Below are 21,132 nucleotides of genomic sequence, written 5' to 3' on the forward strand. Positions count from 1 at the left end.
TCAAGTTACAAGTCTGGAAAAAAGTTAATTACCATATGCTCAGGAAAGTTGTTTTTTTAACACCACCAGTTGGAAATTTTTTTCTCACTGGGTGTCCTCCGTCCGTCTCAGACCCCAAGATCTGACCTTTCTTGGTGTGCAGCACCTCCTCAGCATATGTGAGATATTCCAGCTCCAGCCATGTTCCTGGTTCACAGGAATCTTTATACTGATTACCTTATAGAATTGCCTCAAGCCAGTTTGAAACCCAGCAACAGATTTAACTACCGAATGTGGAAGCTAAAGTAGCTCCGTCTGGCCAAGGAGCTCGAAGCTCTTGGTTTTATGCATTGCATGGTTTAATACAATTCAGAATAAAATGGGTCATGGACAAGCTCCTTCACTATTGACTGGTCATGGAATGCTATGGAAGGTGACTACCTTTTCTGTGTTTTCAGTGTTTTCTGTCTACTTTTATATAGGGTTACGAGAAAAGCCATCTTTTTAGAATTCAGAGAGGAAAACGTCCTAGGGCAGATCAGAGGGAAGAGGCTGTTTTGACCATGAAATGAGGACTGGATGAAAACAAAAAGGCAGGGTTATGAGGCAGGAACCCTGAGGGATTTCAGTTGGAACCTTAAGAGCTGATGAGATGGTGAGGATAGAGGAGAGAGGTATTAGCAAACAGATTTTATGATTCCCGTGATCATTTTACATTCTCTCTGCTGTGAGAAAGGGATTGCTAAGGATAACCCTGGAACTGACTACGCAGAGTTTAGGGAAAGGAAAGTTAGGAGTGGGGTGAGGAGAAACAGCTTGAATAAAACAAGCCATAGCAAGAGAAAAAGTCTACTCTTATTAGGCCAATTGAATGCTAAAACTGGATTCTATCTCTGCCATGCAGCCTCTGTGTGATGCAGTGAGTTTAAATTAACATTACACATGAAATCAGTATTGCATTTCTTACTCTTTGGAAAAATCACAAAATCACAATCTGATTTTATAAGTGTTCCCAAACAAGGATGAAAGTTGTGCTCTAAGCATGCAAAGTGCCGTAGGGCACCTAATTAAATGGGTATGAAACTGAGAATCTAAAATGAGTGTAAATTTTTCATTTAATATCTTGCTGCAGTCTTTTGTCCAGGAAGCAGTCATCATCTTTCCTCTTTAAAGTGATGTTGTGAGGAAACTTGATGTGTGTACAAATGCAGAGGGTCTAGTAATCCCAGTACATTTCTATATTTGGGTCTGGAGGGAAAGAGAGAGAGTGCATATTTTCATTAGTAGTACAATGGATTGGTTACCAGAAAAAAAAAAGACTGATAAGTTTGGAGACAGAAACTGATAGCAGCTTCCTCAGAATTAAAACAATTTCGCCCTGTGGGCTTCTTTGGTTTTATTCAGTTGTGTCAGCCAATTTAATGAAATGTATGATTTTCTTTTACAACCTTTGTTTTGGTTGTTTTGTATCTGTTGACCTGCGACAACACTACTACTCTGTATGCACACATACATCTGTATGGGGAAAAGTAGATTAACTGCAAAACTGTAAATTACAAAGGAACATCACCTGGAGAATGTAATTTCACAAGGGTATGTGTTTCTACATAGATATATATGTGTGAGTGTGTGTATGTATATATATTAATGGTAAACAATAATGTAGTGAAATTTGAACATGTTTTTATGCATAGTTGGTGGAAGGGTTAAAAATAAATGAATTTCTAAATGGTCTTTTTCTTTCACTTCATGGATCAAGGAGTTTGTCAATAATGAAAGATGATGTTATGGTTTGATTTGGACTATTAATTACTATATCAGCTAAATTCTGAATGATTAAATCTCCTGTTTCCATTCCTTACTAAAGACTTTTATCAGATGGAACAGCTCAGGTTCTGTTTTGTAGAATTTCGTTTGGGGATAATTTGGGCATTGTTGTCAGTGGATGCTGTCTTACCTTGATGTCTAAGCACTGCAGAGGGAGACAGTCCTTACATGTTTTGAACATTTCCTTTTGGCTGTCTTTGGGCTTCTGTATGCACAGCTGCAATGATGTTGGGCAGCTTTATGAAGGCATGACTTCAGAGGGAGAAGTTTTCAACGCTTGTTTCTTGAGTTCTGCTACAGAGAACCAGATAACTGAGATTTTGTGTTACACTCTTCAGTTTGATTGACCACTGCTTTGTTCACTGTGTCATCTGGTCTTGTGTCAGATCTTGTGTTATTTTTTACATAGATTTTTGCTCCTCAGTAAGTTAAAAAACTTTTAACTCAGAAATATACCCAAAATCACCATTTCTAGTCACCATTCTGATATCCATGTGTGAAAATATCTTTCTTACTCTAAGTTTAACACCAAAGCCAAAAGTAAGTTGTATCTATTGGATCAGTCAGCTGCATTCTTCAGATATAGACTGAGGCTGGGTGAAGCTGCATTGAATTGCTGTCTCCTGCATCTTCTGTGTAAAGCATCAAGAGTTGTACACAACTTTGCTCTTGGCCCTACTTAGCATCTTTGGTCTATCAAGAAGTCTTTTGAATGTATAATTAAATCAGTGTAATGAGATCTCCATCAGTATTAAATTAAAAGCCTAATGCTTGCCTATGCATGCTAAGCCCCTTATTTTAAAGGGAAGCCGAGTATCCAGACAAGTTCACTTTACTGTTGCACGTAGCTCAGCTGGATTATGAAAGCTGCCATCAATGGAGAAGTGAAGCAAATGGTCTTGTCTGGCATAACAAGCTTATACAGGTCTTCCTCCATAACATCCTCAATCTGATGGCCTAGGTGGATTTTTGGAGGAGGGAGGCAGATACTCCATACGTAAGTCCATGCCTCGGAAGCCTCCTCTGCTCAGACAGGGTGGATGAGGAACAATTTGATATTATGGGCTATTTGTTGAAACAAAAGCTGACCCGTGTTGATACTGAGTGGGAGTTCCCTATTATGAACAAGTACCACTATAAAATACTTCTTATTTAATGACAAGTGACATTTTAAAGTGGTCTTGCCTGCATTCTAACATTTCAGACTTACCTTTTTGTTTGTTTGGAAGCAGGGCTGGATTCTTTTGTAAAAGTAAGTGTTTTCTGAAGGCGTTCAGTATAGGAAAATACTGGCTTCTGGTGGAAATTAGTGTTTGTTTTTAAACTGGCCAGCAAGTACATGGTCCATGAGTATTTGTAAACCTGTGTTTCACAAGCATATGTTTTACAGTCATTGAAGTTTATATATTATAAATTACTGAGATGCTCACAGAGTGCAAATTTCCCAGGAGAACAACACAGCAGGACTGAGCTTCCAACTGATACTGGGCATTTGGGATTATTTTCTCCACCCTCTCAGTATTGATGATGTCATGCAGTACAAATCCAGCATTTAATTAACTGTTGGGTTGGTTTTTTTTAAATAGTGTGATCTGAAATAGGAATTATGTGAACACAATGCTTTCAAATGTTTTCTTAGGGAATATTACATCACCATGGTGAAATGGATAAGCAACACCAAGGCTGTGGTGAGGTGGTTAAACAGACCTCAGAATATTTCCATCCTCACGGTTTGTGAAACTACAACTGGGGCTTGCAGCAGGGTAAGCTGAATTTGTTTCCTAAGCTTTCTTTTCAAAGTTTCTTCCTGCATTTTGTTTTCATATTCAGAAAAAGATTTTTTGGAAATCAGTTTGCAGATGCAGTCATTGCAAGCTGAGTATAATTAGTCAATGGGGAGGAAATGAATGTGAGAAGATTCCAAATCTGGTGAAATGATTTCATGCAATTAACAACTTTGAGTGACATTTTCAGAATTACTAAGCTTTATTCGTTCATTAACTTTAGTGGAAACTCCAATTGCTGAGTGTGGTGTACTTTGGATATAGCTAGCACAGTGACAGTCTTCTCTTCTGTCAGATATTTTCAGCTGCCCGGTTTCTCCTCTCTTCAGATCATTTTGCTTCTCACAGCTTACATATGTTTAAGGGAAACGTATAAAATTCCCATCATTCTACCAATTTGATAGCAGAATTAAATCACTTCAGAAAAAAGAATTTGAAAGGCAACACAACACACATATTTCATTTTGAATGCAAGACAAGCTGAAATCCTTTTTTTTTTCTGTTTGAGCCCAGCTATATCACATCCCTTGACTCAGGCCTTGACTTCTAACACTCCTACATTACATCTCTCCATTTTCACAGTCAGTCTTGCATCTTGAATGCAGCTGGCCACTTTCCCATTCTGAGTCACAATCTCTTCCCAGAACCAGATGAAAGTATAAATATTTTCTGTGCATGCTAATATCAGTACCAACAGATGCTCCAAAGTAAAGGGTATAATTTGGTAGTGTAAACGGTTATGAGTGATTAATGCAAGTCTAGGTTTGGCCTCTGAGTCAAAAGGCTCCCATCAGTTTCTGTTGCTGAAGTCAGTCATGTTAAAGTGTTAGGGATTATTTCTGAGCTTGTCTGCTTCTTTTGCTACGTAGTGCAGGTTGCTTTTCCTGACTCAGAAACTTCAAATAAATCCCCAGACTGTGGATTAATATTGTGAACCTGGAGATTTGTTGATTGGTATGTTTTTTGCTTGGTTCCTGTAAGCCTTGTGCCCTTTCATTAAAGACGTCGTGAACCACTGTGAGCAGTCGCTTGTGAAAGGATACCCTTGTGTGCTCCAAGGTCAATTGGACTTGTCTGAAGTAGGTATCCAGGGAGCCGTAATCCAGGGCATAATATAAATGAGAGAGACTGAAAAATCTCATTCCAGAAGAACTGAAGTGCAGGGACAGACTTTGTTAGATGGAGGAGGAAGGAGTGTCACAGTAGTGAGCTCAGCTCAGACTGGGCTCATGCTTGTGACCCTGGACAGTTCCTACCACCCATCTGCTGGGATAAGATGATGCACCTGAATTAGTAATGGCAGAGGAAAGACCTTATGTGAAAACTTCACGTTGTGTCTCACCATTTGATTTCCATTTCTTTTTTTGTCTTTTAGCATTTTACATGTGTTCTAAATTTTTAAAAGCACTGTATAAAAACAGCTGCTGTAATAGCTACAGATTTTCCAATTTTCAGACCACATACATACAGATGCTTCTATAGCTAATAAATACTTACGACTTGAATGTGCCTATGACAACTTAAAACAGTTGACTTGCATTCTGTATTTTTTTTTCCAATAATATATGCATACTATTAAGGTGGGTTTTTTTAAATGGCACGATGTGAAATATGAATGGGACCAATAAAAGCCAATCATTTGCATTTATATTTTCTCTCTTCGCTGATGCCACAGTACAACCCATTAAAGCAAGGGATTGTGATTTGAAAAGGTCTCTCAATTTGAGCTTGATGCTGGCTGTTTGCCCGGTGTTGATGAAGGACCTAAAATATCCAGTTGTCAGATGATGCCTAGAGGTAAAAAACAAATAGAACTGCCTGTGTAAAGCTTCTTGATGGCTAATCAGAAAGGACTGGAAAAGGCATTCTTAAGTTCCCTGTGGTGTTCTACCAAAATCTCTGAATAAAACAGCTGACTTTGTAATTAAATTATCATTAGTTTCAATGTAAGTGCCAATGGAGAGATGTGAAAATTCTAACACAGTAGGAAAAAAAGCACTAAATAGTTAGAGACCTTTTGCTGAATGTGGGAAATATTTTTGATCTATAGCCATTCCCTGAAAGCATTTTTTTCTTTTTTTAGAAATATGAAATGCAATCAGACTTGTGGCTTCCTAAACAGGTACAGTTTAAATGCTCTTTCTCCTTGTATAATGTGTAATTGTTTCATTATTATTTTTATTTTATTATGTGTTATTTTAGATGCTGTTAAAATCCATCTCTTTTTATTGAAGACATTTTAACTTTCTAAATTCAACATTGAGGATTATAGCAATGTCTCTTTAAATATTGGAATGGCAGCTGGTTTCTTTGGTAATGGGAATCTTGTCATTTATATAGAGGACATTTAGCTATCTAGCTGACCATGTCAGTGTCAGTGGTGGAAAGAGATACACACTTCCAGTGAAAAATTCAGCCCCATAAACTGAGACACCTGTCAGGGTTTCAGAAGCAATTTTCCCTTCACTTACCAACCTCTCTGCATTCAGTTAAATAAGAACTTAGCTGACCAGCTGATTAACTACCTAACTCTTGAATGGTTAAAGACAGATCAGACAAATCCTATTCCAAGCATGCCCTATATATACTGTGCTGATTTTTGTCTGATTAAAAAAAAACTAACCTCACCAAATTAAACCTGAAAGAGTTCAAAGATTAGAGATCATATTGGACTATAATTGGAATGCAGAAGAATAGTATTTCAAAATTCATAAGCAGAACAATGTATTGGATTACTGTGTCAGCAAATGATTCTATTTTCATAGCTTCAAAAGAGCTGTACAGTAAATGAATGAAACACATTCTATTTAAAATACATTTCAGGCTTCATTTTGCAATGTACAAATGAAAATTTATTTTTTTTTAAATATGCTCTTACAGTGAGTCGTTTTCCTTTGATATTTCTGTGTAAAGTTAGACATGGAAAGATGTTATCACATCAGGCTACAGTTTGTGGTCATGATTCAGAATATCACTTCAATAGACATATTTTTTCCATACAACTTTATCAAAATCAGTGACTGTTAAGCATGTGCTTAGTAATAGTTTACTGAGTCCAGGCCATGGAAACATTTGTTCTCTAGGACTTATCTCTGTCACTAATTGTATGTCTGTAAAGGAATGTATCATGGAAAGCCCCACTGCATTAGGGATGAGCCTATGAGACCTTTCATTGGAGGGAAGCTTTTACAAGTGCCAAGTTGCACAATGATAACTTGTGACATGAACTACATGTAGCTCTTTGGCCACTGTGTTTTTATTAATCTTATCAGAATATATTTAAATCCAGATATTTTTCTCCAGTTGTCATATGCACAGAGCAACTAGCAAAACCAAGGAGATGACAAAACCAAGCTGATGTTTTGTTAAGAAGCTTAATGGAAAGTGTGACAAGCTAACACAATCTTACATTTATAGAATGAGGAACCAGTTTTCTCCAAGGATGGCAGTAAGTTCTTCATGACTGTTCCAGTGAAGCAGGGAGGCCGGGGTGAATTTCACCACATAGCCATGTTTATTGTTCAGGTAAGGTTTTGGTTCAGGCTGTTTTTAATATCCTAATAGTCATCTAAGGTTTTACACAACTCAAACAAAGGCTTGAACTTCAGTAGAGTCTGAACATTGGTGTTGTGGTCATCTGTCCTGTCCAGGTTGTCACTCGAGGGAGACGTATTTATAACTACTTCCAGAAGAAGTGGATATTTCTCTCTTTTCGTAGACCTCTGCTGTGGTGGCACATAAGGCCAGTAAAGGAAGGGTGCTTCCAAAGCACTCTCTCTAGAGGATTTCATGTTTTCTTTGTACTGCTATAGACAAGCAGTTTTCTTGTTAAACACTTCTGTCAATAATAATGTTTTACAGGCTCAGAAATTCAAGAGACCTGAAGAAAAGCTCATTTTACCCTCTTTATGCACACTATGTATGTATAAGTATAATCTTAAGTGTCAGTTCAGAATATTCAGTCTGGTCTTACACACAACAGTAAAGGAAGGCAATATCCAAACGTTAATATTTAGTAAAAATTAGGATTCTTTTATCACCCTTTGCAACATTTTCCAGTGGCTTCCATTTCTCAGGGCCATTGCTTTTTCCAAAGAAGAATTTGAAAGAAGATAAAGTTACGCTGTGACTTTGAAGGTCACCGGTATGAAGTTGTGATGAACTAATAAAGGAAAGTATGCCCTGGAACAGAACACTCCAAGGCATCTATTTAAATCAGCAGAGCATTAATCCAGGTATTTTAGCAGAGCCATATGACATAGGAGGGATTATCAAGGTACCTGAAACATTAAAATAGGAGACTTGGCACCAAGGCGACTCTATTATCTCCCTTTATGGCAGTGTTCTGGTATGAACATTATTGAGTCTGAAGTATGTTCACAGTGTACTGAAGACAGAGCAAAGCAAAAGAACTTCAATGAAAATTTAACCCGAAAATGCGAGAACAAGCTGCTCATTCACTGGAGTAAATATATCGAGAAGGAATTGGAGAAGAAAGATCAAAGTCTCTTCAAATGTCTTCTAAAGAAAACAGTAACTCAGACAAAAAACAGAAAGATGTTTTAATATAGTAACCACACAAACAATCCCACTGGAGGAAAATCACTTACTCAAGTTTTATTTTGCTTCTTTTCCCAATATGCATAAGTATCATTACAATGCATGATGACGTAGATCTGAAAATTCAGTTGCAACATTCCAAAGAATAGTGGAGACACAATCAAATTTTCATTAAAATGAAACGTTATCTGACATTTTTCACTACTAAAGAGCCCAAGAAACTTGCTACTAATTCAGGAAAATATTTAAGCAAAAGATTAAGCCAATTTCTATTCAATCAGATAATTAAATATATACTTGCTTTTAGGTACGTGGTTTAATCTCACCAGAATAATGTTTAAAGTCATGTTTATGAGTAAAAGTTTAGCATTCCATTCTTTTTAGGCTGAATTAGAGCCCTGGGTACTGCACAGCCCCTAAAGTCAAAAATACTTCTATCTTGACTGCAGTCACCACGAATAAACAAGTCTGAATGGTATCACCAATGACAAATTTGACTTTTAGCTGCTCCTGAGAAGAAGAGGAAATGTGATATCCCATGTATCAACCATTACTCATCAATAAGCAACATTCTGTGTGGTAATGGTGCTGATACAGAGCAATAAAGGACAGGAAATGTGTTTATATGATGTGTTTTACACACTGCATTAATCTGATTGTCCATTATTTCTAAAACAAACATGGAGGCATAAAAATTATATTAGCCATTGCACATAAAGTCGTTTGTCACATCCGATGTTTGTCACACCTTGTGAGAGCCACAGCGGCGTAACAGGTGCCCTGCAGAATTTAAAGCAGTCGGTGGGTCGACATTACTCAGATGATCACAGCTTTTCCATGATGGAGCTTGCATGACATTGGAATGTGGCATTCAGATTCTCATTACTCCTCTGCTCTACTCAGTGCAGATATCAGTTCATTAACAGAAATAGTCCTCCAAGTGCAGGGAAGTTAAAACACAGAACCAATGTGACCATGCAGTGACAAAGAAGTACATTTTAATGGCTCACTTTAGATTAATGTAATTGCTGAGGCTTATTTATCAGTCTTAAACAGGTGCCAAACAGTGATGGTTTTTCTTGGACTGCTTTTCTTTGACTGTACTTTAGATGTCAATGATATAATCAGAGCTGGTTAGCAAAAGCATCTAATTGCGTCCTCTTGCAAGGGGAGGTTACTGTTACTGTCTGAATGTAGAGAGCTGAATGTTTGGTTTATTGTTTTCAAGTGCTTTTAGTAACTTATGAAATATTTGAAAGTAATCTCAAAATGGGATTCAATTGTGTTATATATCTAGAAATTTCATACATGGGGTTTTGCAACTCTAAAAAGTCTTCTTTTTTTTTCCAACCACAAAATAAGAATTATAAAGTAACTGTAATGGATCGAGGCAAGAATTTCCTGCAAGCTTCATAAATTATGTATTATAGCTGTAACCTTGAAAAATAACCATGTTTATTAATGCTTGGTTGAGTTTTTCATTGCTGTTTCTTGTTAGATGTTGTGATCTCAATATTTAAGTATCTCTTTAAGTAGTTACAGCTTCTCTTGCTCTGGAAAAGAAATAGTCAATTACAATAAATCACTAATTTGTGTTTGAATTGTTCCTGGAGACAGCACTGAATATGAGAACCTTTCAGAGCAAAGGAACCATCACCATAAACATATGTAGAGCACCTGGTACAACATGCTGATTTCAGTTGGCACTTGCAAACTTTTTGGATCTGTTTGAAGACATCAGGTCTAAGGGACTTGCTTCCCCCTTGTCATTTCCTGATGTGTCTCATAGGTGTCCTTGCGCGCTTTCTGCTTTCTAGTTATTGCTGCTGTTAATGTAGAACTCAGGAGTTTACAAGGTATGGTTCTGAAATTCAGGGATTAAAAAGCATCCCTTTGTTTTTATGACTTTTTGTTGGCCACATAAGCACTGAAGTTGCTGTGGTTTGGGTATAGTCTGGTGCTCTGGATGCACAGGGTGCCAGAAAGCACCACTAAATCCTCCCCCTGACCTCCTTTGTAACTCAGCTGCTCAGTTTTGCTGACTGTAGCTGAAATACAAGTGAAAGTATCACTTCTTTTGTTTACAACATTTGTCTTCAATTAGAAATCTAGGAATTTTTCCATCCAGGCCAAGCATCACAGACCCAGTACAGGGAAAGAAACGCTCTTTGAGTATGTTCGTGGTGGAAGTGTTGATCTTCAGAAGCCTAAGCAAGATTTTTACCTTTTGCACTAGGCAGCAGTCTCAAATAAGCTTCTCACTCTTCAGGCTTCATTTTTTTTTAACCTGTGTCTGCTGCAGCTTGGTTTTACCTCAAGGTAGATACTCATTGCATCCTGATGTTTCCTAATTCAGTCCCTGATGCATTGGCTGAGAAAACTGCCATCACTTTCTTTGAGAGATGTTTCGAATTTCCTCTTGTAGAAGTTATTTTTCTGGAATAAAAACAATTTATGAGTGGGAGCAAGGGATGCTCTCCAACTTGTAAGCATTTGGTTCAGTTGCCAAAATTTGGAGCTATGCTTAGACTCTTCTTATAGACCCTGGACATAGAGAGGCTTCTCCAGCATGCATTATGGTCAGAGGCTTTACCTAGGTGCCTGAGTTTGGCAGTTCATTTCTTTTAGAGGTTCACTTCCCTCTCCAGATGAGGAATGGTGTGATGTCCTGTCTTGGCACAGTGTCTTTGCAATGTTCTTGGTTCAGTATAAGCATGTGATAAACATGCAAGCTTAGTGAGCAGACTCTGGTGCAGAGTTTTCATTACAGGGGTGTGAGTCAGGTTGCCTTGCTATGCCACTATAAAGGAAAGTAACACTGAAACAAAATGTGTGTAATGACAAGATCCTCAGCTTGAAGTATAGGACTTCACTTGTTTGTTGGCATATGGGCAACCAAAAGAAAAATTGTGTTGAAAACTGAGACCTACAAAAAAATCTGCCTTTTAATAGTTATGTAAAGGAGGGAAAGATGTGAAGTCCAGGCTTGTCAAAATGAGAAGTTTGTGATTTAAAGATTTTATGTTGTATACTAAAGTTTAAAAAGCTGTAATCAGTAATAGCATGTGCAGTCAATCCTGCTAGGCAAAGAAAAATTTAACAAGGCTGGTGAAAGTTAATGCTTTCCATCTCTTTCCAGGCTAAAAGTGAACAAATCAGTGTGAGACACCTGACATCAGGAAACTGGGAAGTTATCAAAATCCTGGCATATGATGAAAATACTCAGAAGATGTAAGCACTGTTCTCTTTGTCTGTTTATGAAAATATCTGAGTTATTGAAGTGGAATCCATTTAACTGGAAATTAAGCAACAATATTTCTTTCATTTTTGAGCATTACCACAAATTTTCCACTCCTGAGTATCTAAAGTGCAGCTGTAAGACAATTTATCTGCCACTGTATTACTGCATGAGGAAAGGGAAAAGAAGCATACCATTACATCAGTTGACTCACTGTATTTTTTTTAAATAAAAGAAATCAACACACAATGCAGCAGTAATAACATTTTAGTGACTTCTTTCCTGGATTCCGAGTAAGTAGTCGTAGTAGTACTTGATAAACCCTCAAATCTTCAGTTTTCCTGTTTTCTTAGTTACTGAATGAGATCTCTGGACTTTGGAGATCTGATTCAACCTCATAAATTCAAATGATATATAGACATTATCAAAACCCCTCATCCTCACACAGCTCACTCAAGAGAAATCTTTCCAAAGCCTGTCCTAGTGCTATAGTGGGAAGGAAATGCAGAATGTGATTTCTGGGAGCAGTACAGAACTGACACAAAACATCTGAAGGCTCCACATAAGTTCAGTGGGTCATGATTAGTCTTGATGTGTATCTGCACTTGTCAAGAAATAAACAAATTCTGGTTTTCTTGACAGTAAATGCTATATCAGTAGGGATCTTTTTGAGCCTCTCATCCCCAATGGTACTGGATAAAAACCCTTTCTGACCAGTCTTTCCATGGGTTTTGAAAATACATCCATAGAGAATTTCTTGATGCTCCGAAGTTCTTGATTCTTTATCCAAGATTTCTTGATTCTCCAAAGTTGAGATGAAAAAATGAGGCCTGGGTGCACTCAGCCTGCAGAGAGGTAGCGGATGGCTTGTGGATTGTCTCAGCCTCTTGAGAGGACTACCTTACTGTCCATCCACCTCTCAAGCAGTAACTCTGGGGATCTCACGTGGGACAAACCAAGGACTTGTTTGATACCCTTCTGTCTCTAGATAGAAGAAAAAGTCGTTTGACATCTCAAAAAGGTTTTTGGGTATCATAAAGCCTGTTGTAATTGATTATATAATTTCATAGTGATCTTCTTCTGCTCCTTGGATTTATATTACAAACTCTTGGAGTGAAGGAGAAACTTTCTCTTCTGTATGTGTAATATCCAAAAAGGGGTGCTGGTTGCTACTTGAGCTCCTGAGCATTACAGGAACTCGGGGAAAAGAGAAGCCATGGAACAAACACCAAGTTCATCACCCTTTTAATGTGAAATCATATAGCATCTGAAATAACTACCCTGTGTACTGGGGCTAAGCTCAATCTTGGAGCATAGGTTTATATGTAAAGTATTGAATCTTTAGGTAAAGTTGGGAATTCTTAATTCTTAAAAATGTTATTTGTGATGTATCTCACTTCTCTAAACACCACCCAAATCTGACAGTTTACTAATCTGAATTTAACTTTGTTCATCTTTTCGCCACAGTTATTTCTTAAGCACTGAAGAGTCCCCAAGAGGAAGACAGCTACATAGGTAAGAGGTACATCATGGTGTGTTAACATCTCAGTCATCCCAAGCCATAAAGTGCTGTGATGATGTTCTGTAAGCTAAGCTGCTGCTTTGGGGCTTGGATAATTGTTTATATTGTGTGAAAATTAGTACACCTGAGCTGTAACAAGGCAAGAACCATAGGTTTTCAAAATTAAAAATGATGGAGATATTCTGTGTTTCTTTTTAAAAAACAGGAAAGATTTTTCTCACTTGTGTCTTCACTGGTCTTTTATAAACACCTAAAAAGCTAAACCTAAATGCAAGCATGTAATACGACTCTGTTTTTAAAAGCAGTGAAAATCTTTTAAATAAAAACAATATTTATGGGGTTTAACTGTGCAGTTTAAGGTGTGTGGGCTAGGCACTTCCTCCTTACACAAACCTCAGTGCTTAAGTATGAAGTTAATGAGGCTTTTCATGGTGTCCTACTAACACTGTTGCCCCACAGTGCTGTGAGTTAGTGGAACCTCAGTCCTGCTTCAGGCAGGTTTGGATCCCATCATGTTGCCCAGTTTACAGAACGGAGTCGTCTGAAAGAGTTTGTATCAGGCATGATGCTTTGGCAAGTTTAGGGACTGGAACAAATTTTATCACTGATGGGTGGTTTATTGCTTTATTGTATTTTATTCCAGTGGAAGATGTTTCTGATCAATTTTTTTCCCCAGCGTATCAACAGTGGGATCATTGAATCGTCATTGCCTCTCGTGTAACTTCATGAAAGACCAGTGCACATACTTTAGTGCAAAGTTTAGCCCCATGAATAGGCACTTTTTACTGCACTGTAAAGGTAAGTCAAGTCCACATAATGTAATAGTACAATGTTCTCTTCTGAGTGAACATATTCCCTTGAGAAGTGCATTAAGCTGGAATCTAACATTTCACTCTGAGTGACGGATTACTCAGAGTTCTCTACAGAGCTTGTTGCAAAACTGTAAGTAAAGATCTTCTGTATAAAAGCTGAATAACAAGTGTTAAACTGCTACAATCTTAACCCTTCAGTTTTAGTAAAGGACATTTGACTTTTGAGTTTAGCCCAAATAAAAATCATTCCCCCAAAAATATGGAATTTATAGTGATGGTACTGTGGTTCATAACAGCTTCACTGTATTATGTGTTGAGATTGATCTTGTGCTACTAAAACTAGTTAAAAAATGAGGTCCTGCTTTTTATAACACTGTGTTTCCATATGTGTATACGTGTATGTGTACAGTATATCTATACACACAGATGTGTGTGTGTATGTGCTCAAAACCAGATATGGCTTAATGAACACAGGCAGATCTCCTTTATCAATAATACAATTGCAACAGATAACCTTTAGGTTTTTGTTGTTAGCTGCATTCCAGTGGCACTGAATATCATCAGTTGGGTTCAATGTTTCTTTATAAATAGAAAAGTAAAACCATCCCACGCTGAGAATTTTGAAACCTATACCCAGGAAATAAACACTGATAAATAAGTAAAACTATAAAAACAGATTCAGAAAAGCATGGGACAATCAATAATAAAGTGTTGTACGGCTAGAGCTGTTGACCTTGAGACTTGCAGTGTTTTACAGTGTTCTCCCAGGGTTTTTTGCTGAAGTAGCATCAGATTGAAAAAAGCAGAACGCAATTCATCTGAAATACATGTGAATAGCCCATTCCATTTGCATACATTTATTTCTGTTTCTTTTGCATCAGTACTTTTTTTTTTGTCTTACAAAAATCTACCAACTCGAGAATTGAATCTAAGCAAACAGTCTGTGAATAGATATTGTCTAAAATAAGGTTTGATTGGTTTGGGGTGTTTTTTTGTGGAAGTGCACCTGTAATACATAACTGATTAGAACAAAACAAACCAAAACCAACTGTGTGGTTTATATATGGTTAAAGCTGTGTCAGAAGTTATGAAGCTAATCCTGAGGCACTTACTGAGTAAAGATTGCACTAGTAATGAGCTCCTCGTGTTTTAAGCAGAGTTTTCCCTTGTGCTTGACATAATCCCTATAGGGAAAGTCTCAGATTCCCGCAGAAGAGTGAGTTGGTTAATTGGGAAAAGTTTTTAGTCCTGAATCAGCAATGTGCTAGGGCCCAAAACTGCAGGTTCTTGTTATTTTAGCAAAGTATATTCAGCCTGTAATTTTTAACGTGTTCCTTTGACATAAAAATGTGGATGCCAGTCGGGGTTTGCACATGAAATTGCTCACAAGCTCCTGACTTTCATTGAATTTGGTGATGACAATTCTCTGAGCTGGTAAGACTGTAGATCATCCTCCCAGGATTAAACCTGCATTCCACTGAGTTGCAACCAGTAGACTGCCCTAAGCCGCAGGTGTTGGGCAAGGATGATAAAACACTGTCATTAAGTTATTTCTACCTCTAATGTTAATGTGTGATTGTCAACTTGGGGTCGTTTGGATGTCTCCTCTCGTGTCTAATCAGAGCTTGACAATACAGCAGCAGCAGCATGGGCTCCGTGTAGTACCACAGCTCTGAAAAATACCTGTAGTGGGTTGGATGTTTGACAGTGTCAAAAATGATGACTACATCACCACAGAGTAGGTATTAAAACTCTTGTATGGACAGCTACTTGCAAGAGTATGAAGTAAACTGCTCCAAGGAGACAGATAACACCACATCTACATGCGTACACTCTCATTTTCCCACCACAGAAAGCCTGACTGCATTGTTACAAAAGCAATTTGCCCAGAAAAATCCTTGGGGGACTCTGAACTGGATTGATCTATATAAGTTTAAATTCTTCCACCTCCTGTTTACCCATGAGCACTTTTATTAGTATAATTTTTCCTTCTTAGTTACCCTCATCCAGGAGATCAGTTTCAGTATACCATCTGTATCCATCTCCAGAGACTCTCCTGAGCGGGAGTTATTTCTAGCCTGGTAAATGGAGGACTGGCTCTACAGCCTCTCCATTTTGGCAAGCATGTCCACACTTATTTTCCACGCTGCTTGTGATTTTTTTTCCTGTAGCACTTCATAAATACCAACAGATGTTAATCTCTCCACTCAAATAAGATGCTGCACAAAGGGAGTAATCGCTTTTCCCATTTTATACATCAGGTAATAAGTTGTGGATTTGGTGTTAGCTATAGGAGGTCAGTGGGAAATCCGAGTGCTGTTTGTTTAGTTATGATGAGCTGTAACACAGTGCTTGTAACAAGTCCATCTTTCTCTTTTCTGATCCGCTTTTTAATCTGCTGTAATCTGCCTTTTTCAAAATCTGTCATCATTGTTCCATCTTTTAGTTTGACAAACAGACCTGGCCTGGAAAATGCCACTGCTTTTCCCTCCCTCAAAAAATAGTCTTCAATTGGAATTCAAAGCAACATGACATATTAAAAAGTAAAAAGAACTGGAAGAAAAACCAAAACAAAACAAAAACTGACCGCTAAAGAAATTATCTTCTGCTAAGGCAGAAATCTCTGACGTGTCAGCAGTCTACCTGTAAGGTTTTTTTCAATAGTCTCCCTTGAGGCAGACAATGAAATTGATAGCAATCTTCAGTGGAGGCTGTCAGAGGCTGTAAATGGCATCATGCTATTTATTTCAGGTATTTAAGTTTCCCTAGGCTCATGCCATAATTAATTGAGAAAGACAACCTCTTGGGATGACTCAAAATATAAATTAAGCTCTGCCTCTGAACTGCTTTCAAAGGTAATCTTTTTTTCTCAAAAAAAAAAAAAAAAAAGAAGTCTTAACTCTTAATTTCAGAGGGTCCACACCTTCATCTGCTGTGGGATCCTCAGGGACTTCGGTTTTTCTGCACTGAGGGAAAACAGATTCCTGTGCACAAATCTTATGTTGGGGATGGGGATGCGACATTTTCTGCTGCAAGTATTTACCAGGGTGGCCCCCAGAGCAAGCTCAGCTGTGCTTCTGAGCATACTGAATGTTTGGTCATCCCAGTTTCACTTTCCATCTCATGCATTTGCACACTGCCTATTCACATGGGGCTTTTAGTTTCTTAGTGGTACAGTAAAAATGTAAGATCTGACATTACTGTGAAGTAAGACTAGGTTACATTGGACCTAATTTAACCTTGATGGTGTTGGTCTTGCAGAGCTGAGATACCACAGGAGCTTCTTAAACAGATGATTAAGTGGAATATGTGATAATTTTTCCAGTCCTCTGTAGCTTTTTCCATAGAAAATATAAGTGGATGTTATAATGAATTCACTTCCCAGTCAAATAAAAGTTACTGTTTCTGAATGTCAAGCTGCTGTATTTTAGACAGTGCCGTTAAGTGCCTCTGTAATTTTTTTAACTCTTTGCTTGTAGCTAAAACATGGAGATTATTAAAAAAATAATCCTTCTTGCTTGCTGAAAAGGCAGAAGGCAGTCTGTATTTCACATGTTGCTGGTACTGTATCCTGTCCTGTGTCTACCCAAGAGATACCAGTGGAGTTACTGCTATGTTTGAGGGGAAGCATGTTTATGGGGCTTCGGGGATCCAGGCTTATGTGATAACTGGTGCTCTCATTCCTTGTTACTGAAATACTGAGTACTAACTGCCCTGTACTTCTGTTCTTCTGTCCTCAAAACAGGGCCAGGTGTCCCAGTTGTCAGCGTGCACAGTACAAGTAATACTGCAAGTGAGTATTTCTTGTGGAACAGGTATATTTTGTTATCTTCCTTGATTATTTTGAGAGGTGTGAAGAAGGAGAAAGGCAGTTACAAGTAAATTAAAACTGATAGATGGCTTTCATATAAAGTTCTATTACTTATCTTTTAGTAACATCAACATCTGCAAATGATAAGGACAGAAATTAATTAAATGACTAAAACTTTTCCAGGCTTTTTTGGATAGGCTTAATGCTAAGTGCATATTATTCAGAATTTATTTACACTGGAGTTTATTAGATGGCAATTTGGTCTTTATCCATTTGTCTTTCTATGTAAATTATGCTGCCAATATGATACACCTTCTGTATTTTTAGAGATGTTTTTAAAGTTAAAATCCAATTACCTTGAGGTAAGGTACAGTCCTTGGAGAACTGATCATAAAATCTGATCTACATACTAGTCATTCTCTTGTATTTCTCAAATCAGAGCAACTCACTGACATTTTCAATGATTTCAAATCCAAGAATAAGGGCTTTGTAGGAGAGTATTCCATACATCTAATTTTCAAGTTGTACTTGTTGCTTTCTGTGTATTGACACAAATCTCTTCCTGTTCCTTCGCTGCTTGAAGTGCTTTGTAATGGAAGACTGTCCTTCAGCAGCAGAACTTTCCTCACTTAGATCTTTCTCTGATGCAGTGGAATTAACAATTCTGCCACCTCCAACTCCACTGTGGCTCCACATAGCATGATGAAATAGGTTAGAGAAAAGAAGACATCTTTCTACTCCAAAACACTGAACTAATCCTTACAAATCCTCATTTAATTCATTAGATTATCCCTAGAATTTTTCCCAGAATCTCCTGAACCATACCTGTCTGCATATTCTTTGTCATGGGACAGCCTCTATTCAACCATAACCCAGTCTGCCATACTGGAGTAGCATACTATGTTTGCACTTTGGCTTCCTTTTTTACCCAACTCAACAAGGGGCAGCTACTACTCAAAGTAAATTCTTTGACTTCTGTAGTGTTATGAAGGTAAACTTTCTCTCTTTATTATTTAACATCTAAAATACTGTTGAGGGAGCATTGTTGTAAAAGAGATGTGCATAGAGCATCTCAGAGGAAAACAAAGCAATTCAGGATACAGGAATATCATTTGTTGTAACAACAAGAAACCCAATGATAAGAGAGATAATTTACTACTAACATTTCAGGGCAAGATTAGATTATCCTCTTTAATTCATAAAAGAATGATTAAGGATTACTTCAATTATTTCATCCTCAGACTATAATTATACCATTTTGGTTGACTGCCCAGAACAAACATTCTCCTTAGATTATCAGTTTTGGCCCTAAGTGGAGGGTTTATTGTTTAATGAAAAAAAAAATCTACATTTTGGAAGCAAGATCAGTAATTTGAGTAAAAAATGAAAAGGGAAAAAAACCCACCACCCAAACAACAAATCACTAAGTAATGATTCTTTCATGGGCAAAAGGATTGCTTCAAATCTCTCTGCATCTTTAAACTGAACTGAAGTCTTACTCTTGGTTGAAGTGCAGAAGATCATAGAATGGTAGGGTTGGAAGGGACCTTTAGAGATCATCTAGTCCAACCCCCCTGCATAAGCAGGTTCACCCAGATCAGGTCACAAAGATGGAGAAGGATGTGCAGTAATCAAGCAGAGCTGTGCTGACTAAATATTGACTTGTCACTTGAAAAGGATGCCTACTTGAGGCTTAGGATATTGCCCAGCAAACCTGCCTTTCCCTGTAACAGCTGCTCTATTTCTCAGGGATACTGACATTCATGTTGTTCATCAGCAGTTTTATTGTTAGTGCTTCAGGAAAACAAAGCCTAGTGAATCCAGAAAATGGAATAGATGTATATATTTTGAATTAAGCTGATTGCTCAGTTCGTGAATTGCAAAGCAGTTGCATTATAAAAAAAGAGTATTTACAGAAGGAATTCATTTACAAGACTTATCATTGCACATTTGTCTCTTTTTCCTTAATTGTTTTGAATCTTGATTTATCTCTGATGTGATGTACCTTTCAACTTGCTTTTTCTTCTTGTTTCCAACAGAGTTTTATATTTTGGAGAATAATGCTGTGTTGAAAGAAGCTGTTTTTAAGAAAAAGAGTTCCAGGACTGAAATTAAAATGGTTCACATTGAGGATTACGGTAAATTTGGCAAAGTGTTATTTTACCAAACCAAAAGCTTTCCTACGATGTTACTGTTTTTCATCTGTGTAACTACCAGCCTTTAATGTTTTGCTCTCTTCTTAAAAGAACTCCCTTTACAGTTGTCACTGCCAAAAGATTTCACGGATCGAAACCAGTATGCGCTTCTATTAATAATGTAAGTATTTGTGTGGAATCACTCAAACTGATAAAAAAGTACTTCATAGAAAACATTTAGGTCTGTACTTAGAAGTGTTTTGGGTTTCTTTGTTTATTTTTTACTTTGTGTAGGAAAATTATCTCATGGATTTGAGCTGATAAATCAAAAGGCTTGTTCTCAGGAAGATTTTATGATGGGTGCTGTCTGGTAGAGATGCCTGAGGTTTCTTGAGCTTCTCAAACCTAGCTCTGCTTCATTGTATTTTTATGTAAGTGAGGCACTGGGCCTCTAATGGTGTAGCTGTGAGCAAGTTCTGCAGTCTTTCCTGGACCCATACTGATCCCTACCTACAGAGGATCTCATTGAAAGCGTATGCTCCTTTTTATCCCTGATAGAAGTGGGCAGAGCTGCTAAGAGGGACTCAGTTAAGATGCATAAAGCAAGACTGCTTTTTTTAGGAGAAAAAAGAAAGAAGTGCTTTTGAGCAGTAGTGACTGAAGGCATTGTAGGAATGATCTGTTGTTGTTTGTAGAAAACGTCTATGGGAAGAAGGTACTCCCTGGCAACCTGTGCTGTTCTTTTAAAAAGAAATAGTGTGTGTATTTCTTTCAGAGGCATTCAGTCTTTAACTTACACATCTACAGAATGCTGTATAGCAGAGGAAGAGAGCAGAGTCATGAGCATACCTGCACTTAGCTAGGAAAACTGGTGATGGCCAGCTCAGGGCATCATTCATTGCTCTCCACGTCCATGGGTCTCCATGCTCTCAATTGCTCTCCACCTCCGTGGATCTGCCATAGACATAGAGGGCTTTTATGTACCTACATATCTACTTAGGTCCCATTTGAAAGGAACAAATGTGAATTTCACTAACACAAGTGTAGCAGTGTGCTGCTAAATTGATGAAAATACCCCATTAACTGAGCTGTATCACATTGAGTAGACCTTCCCCTAGTGACAGCAGAAATCCTTATTGTTGTACATGAGATCAAATTTACAAGCTTCATCTACTGTGTTATCCCAAATTTCTCTACTCAGCAGGACAGAGAGGTGTAACACTGCTCATTTCTGACTTCAGTTTGTGTTGAAAACCTGTGGTTTTCAGTTGTATTTATCTGCAATTGTGGGGACTCTCTGCTTTAAGTGGCTCCTGAATGTATTTTCCTTTTCTTCTGGAGAAACGGGATGCATAGATTGTTTCACCATTGCAGTATTTGCTGGCATGATCTTGAAGCATGATTATATTTTAAACAGCTCTTTAAAGTGTGCCAAAGGCAACCCAACTGTGAATTAACACCAGC

At 37.7% G+C, this 21,132-nt stretch overlaps 1 protein-coding gene across 1 annotated transcript in view; it reads left to right on the top strand.

The window, feature by feature from the left end:
* DPP10 (dipeptidyl peptidase like 10) overlaps positions 1–21,132 on the top strand; it is a 440,052-nt gene that overhangs the window by 392,627 nt on the left and 26,293 nt on the right. The window contains exons 11-19 of the mRNA XM_062004641.1: positions 3,446–3,569; positions 5,674–5,712; positions 7,008–7,115; positions 11,290–11,381; positions 12,856–12,903; positions 13,587–13,708; positions 17,468–17,515; positions 19,573–19,671; positions 19,780–19,849. Coding sequence (XP_061860625.1) covers positions 3,446–3,569; positions 5,674–5,712; positions 7,008–7,115; positions 11,290–11,381; positions 12,856–12,903; positions 13,587–13,708; positions 17,468–17,515; positions 19,573–19,671; positions 19,780–19,849 — 750 coding nt within the window. The remainder of the gene's footprint in view (positions 1–3,445; positions 3,570–5,673; positions 5,713–7,007; positions 7,116–11,289; positions 11,382–12,855; positions 12,904–13,586; positions 13,709–17,467; positions 17,516–19,572; positions 19,672–19,779; positions 19,850–21,132) is intronic.

Source organism: Colius striatus, chromosome 11 (genome assembly GCF_028858725.1).
Source record: "Colius striatus isolate bColStr4 chromosome 11, bColStr4.1.hap1, whole genome shotgun sequence".
Taxonomy (NCBI): Eukaryota; Metazoa; Chordata; class Aves; order Coliiformes; family Coliidae; genus Colius; species Colius striatus.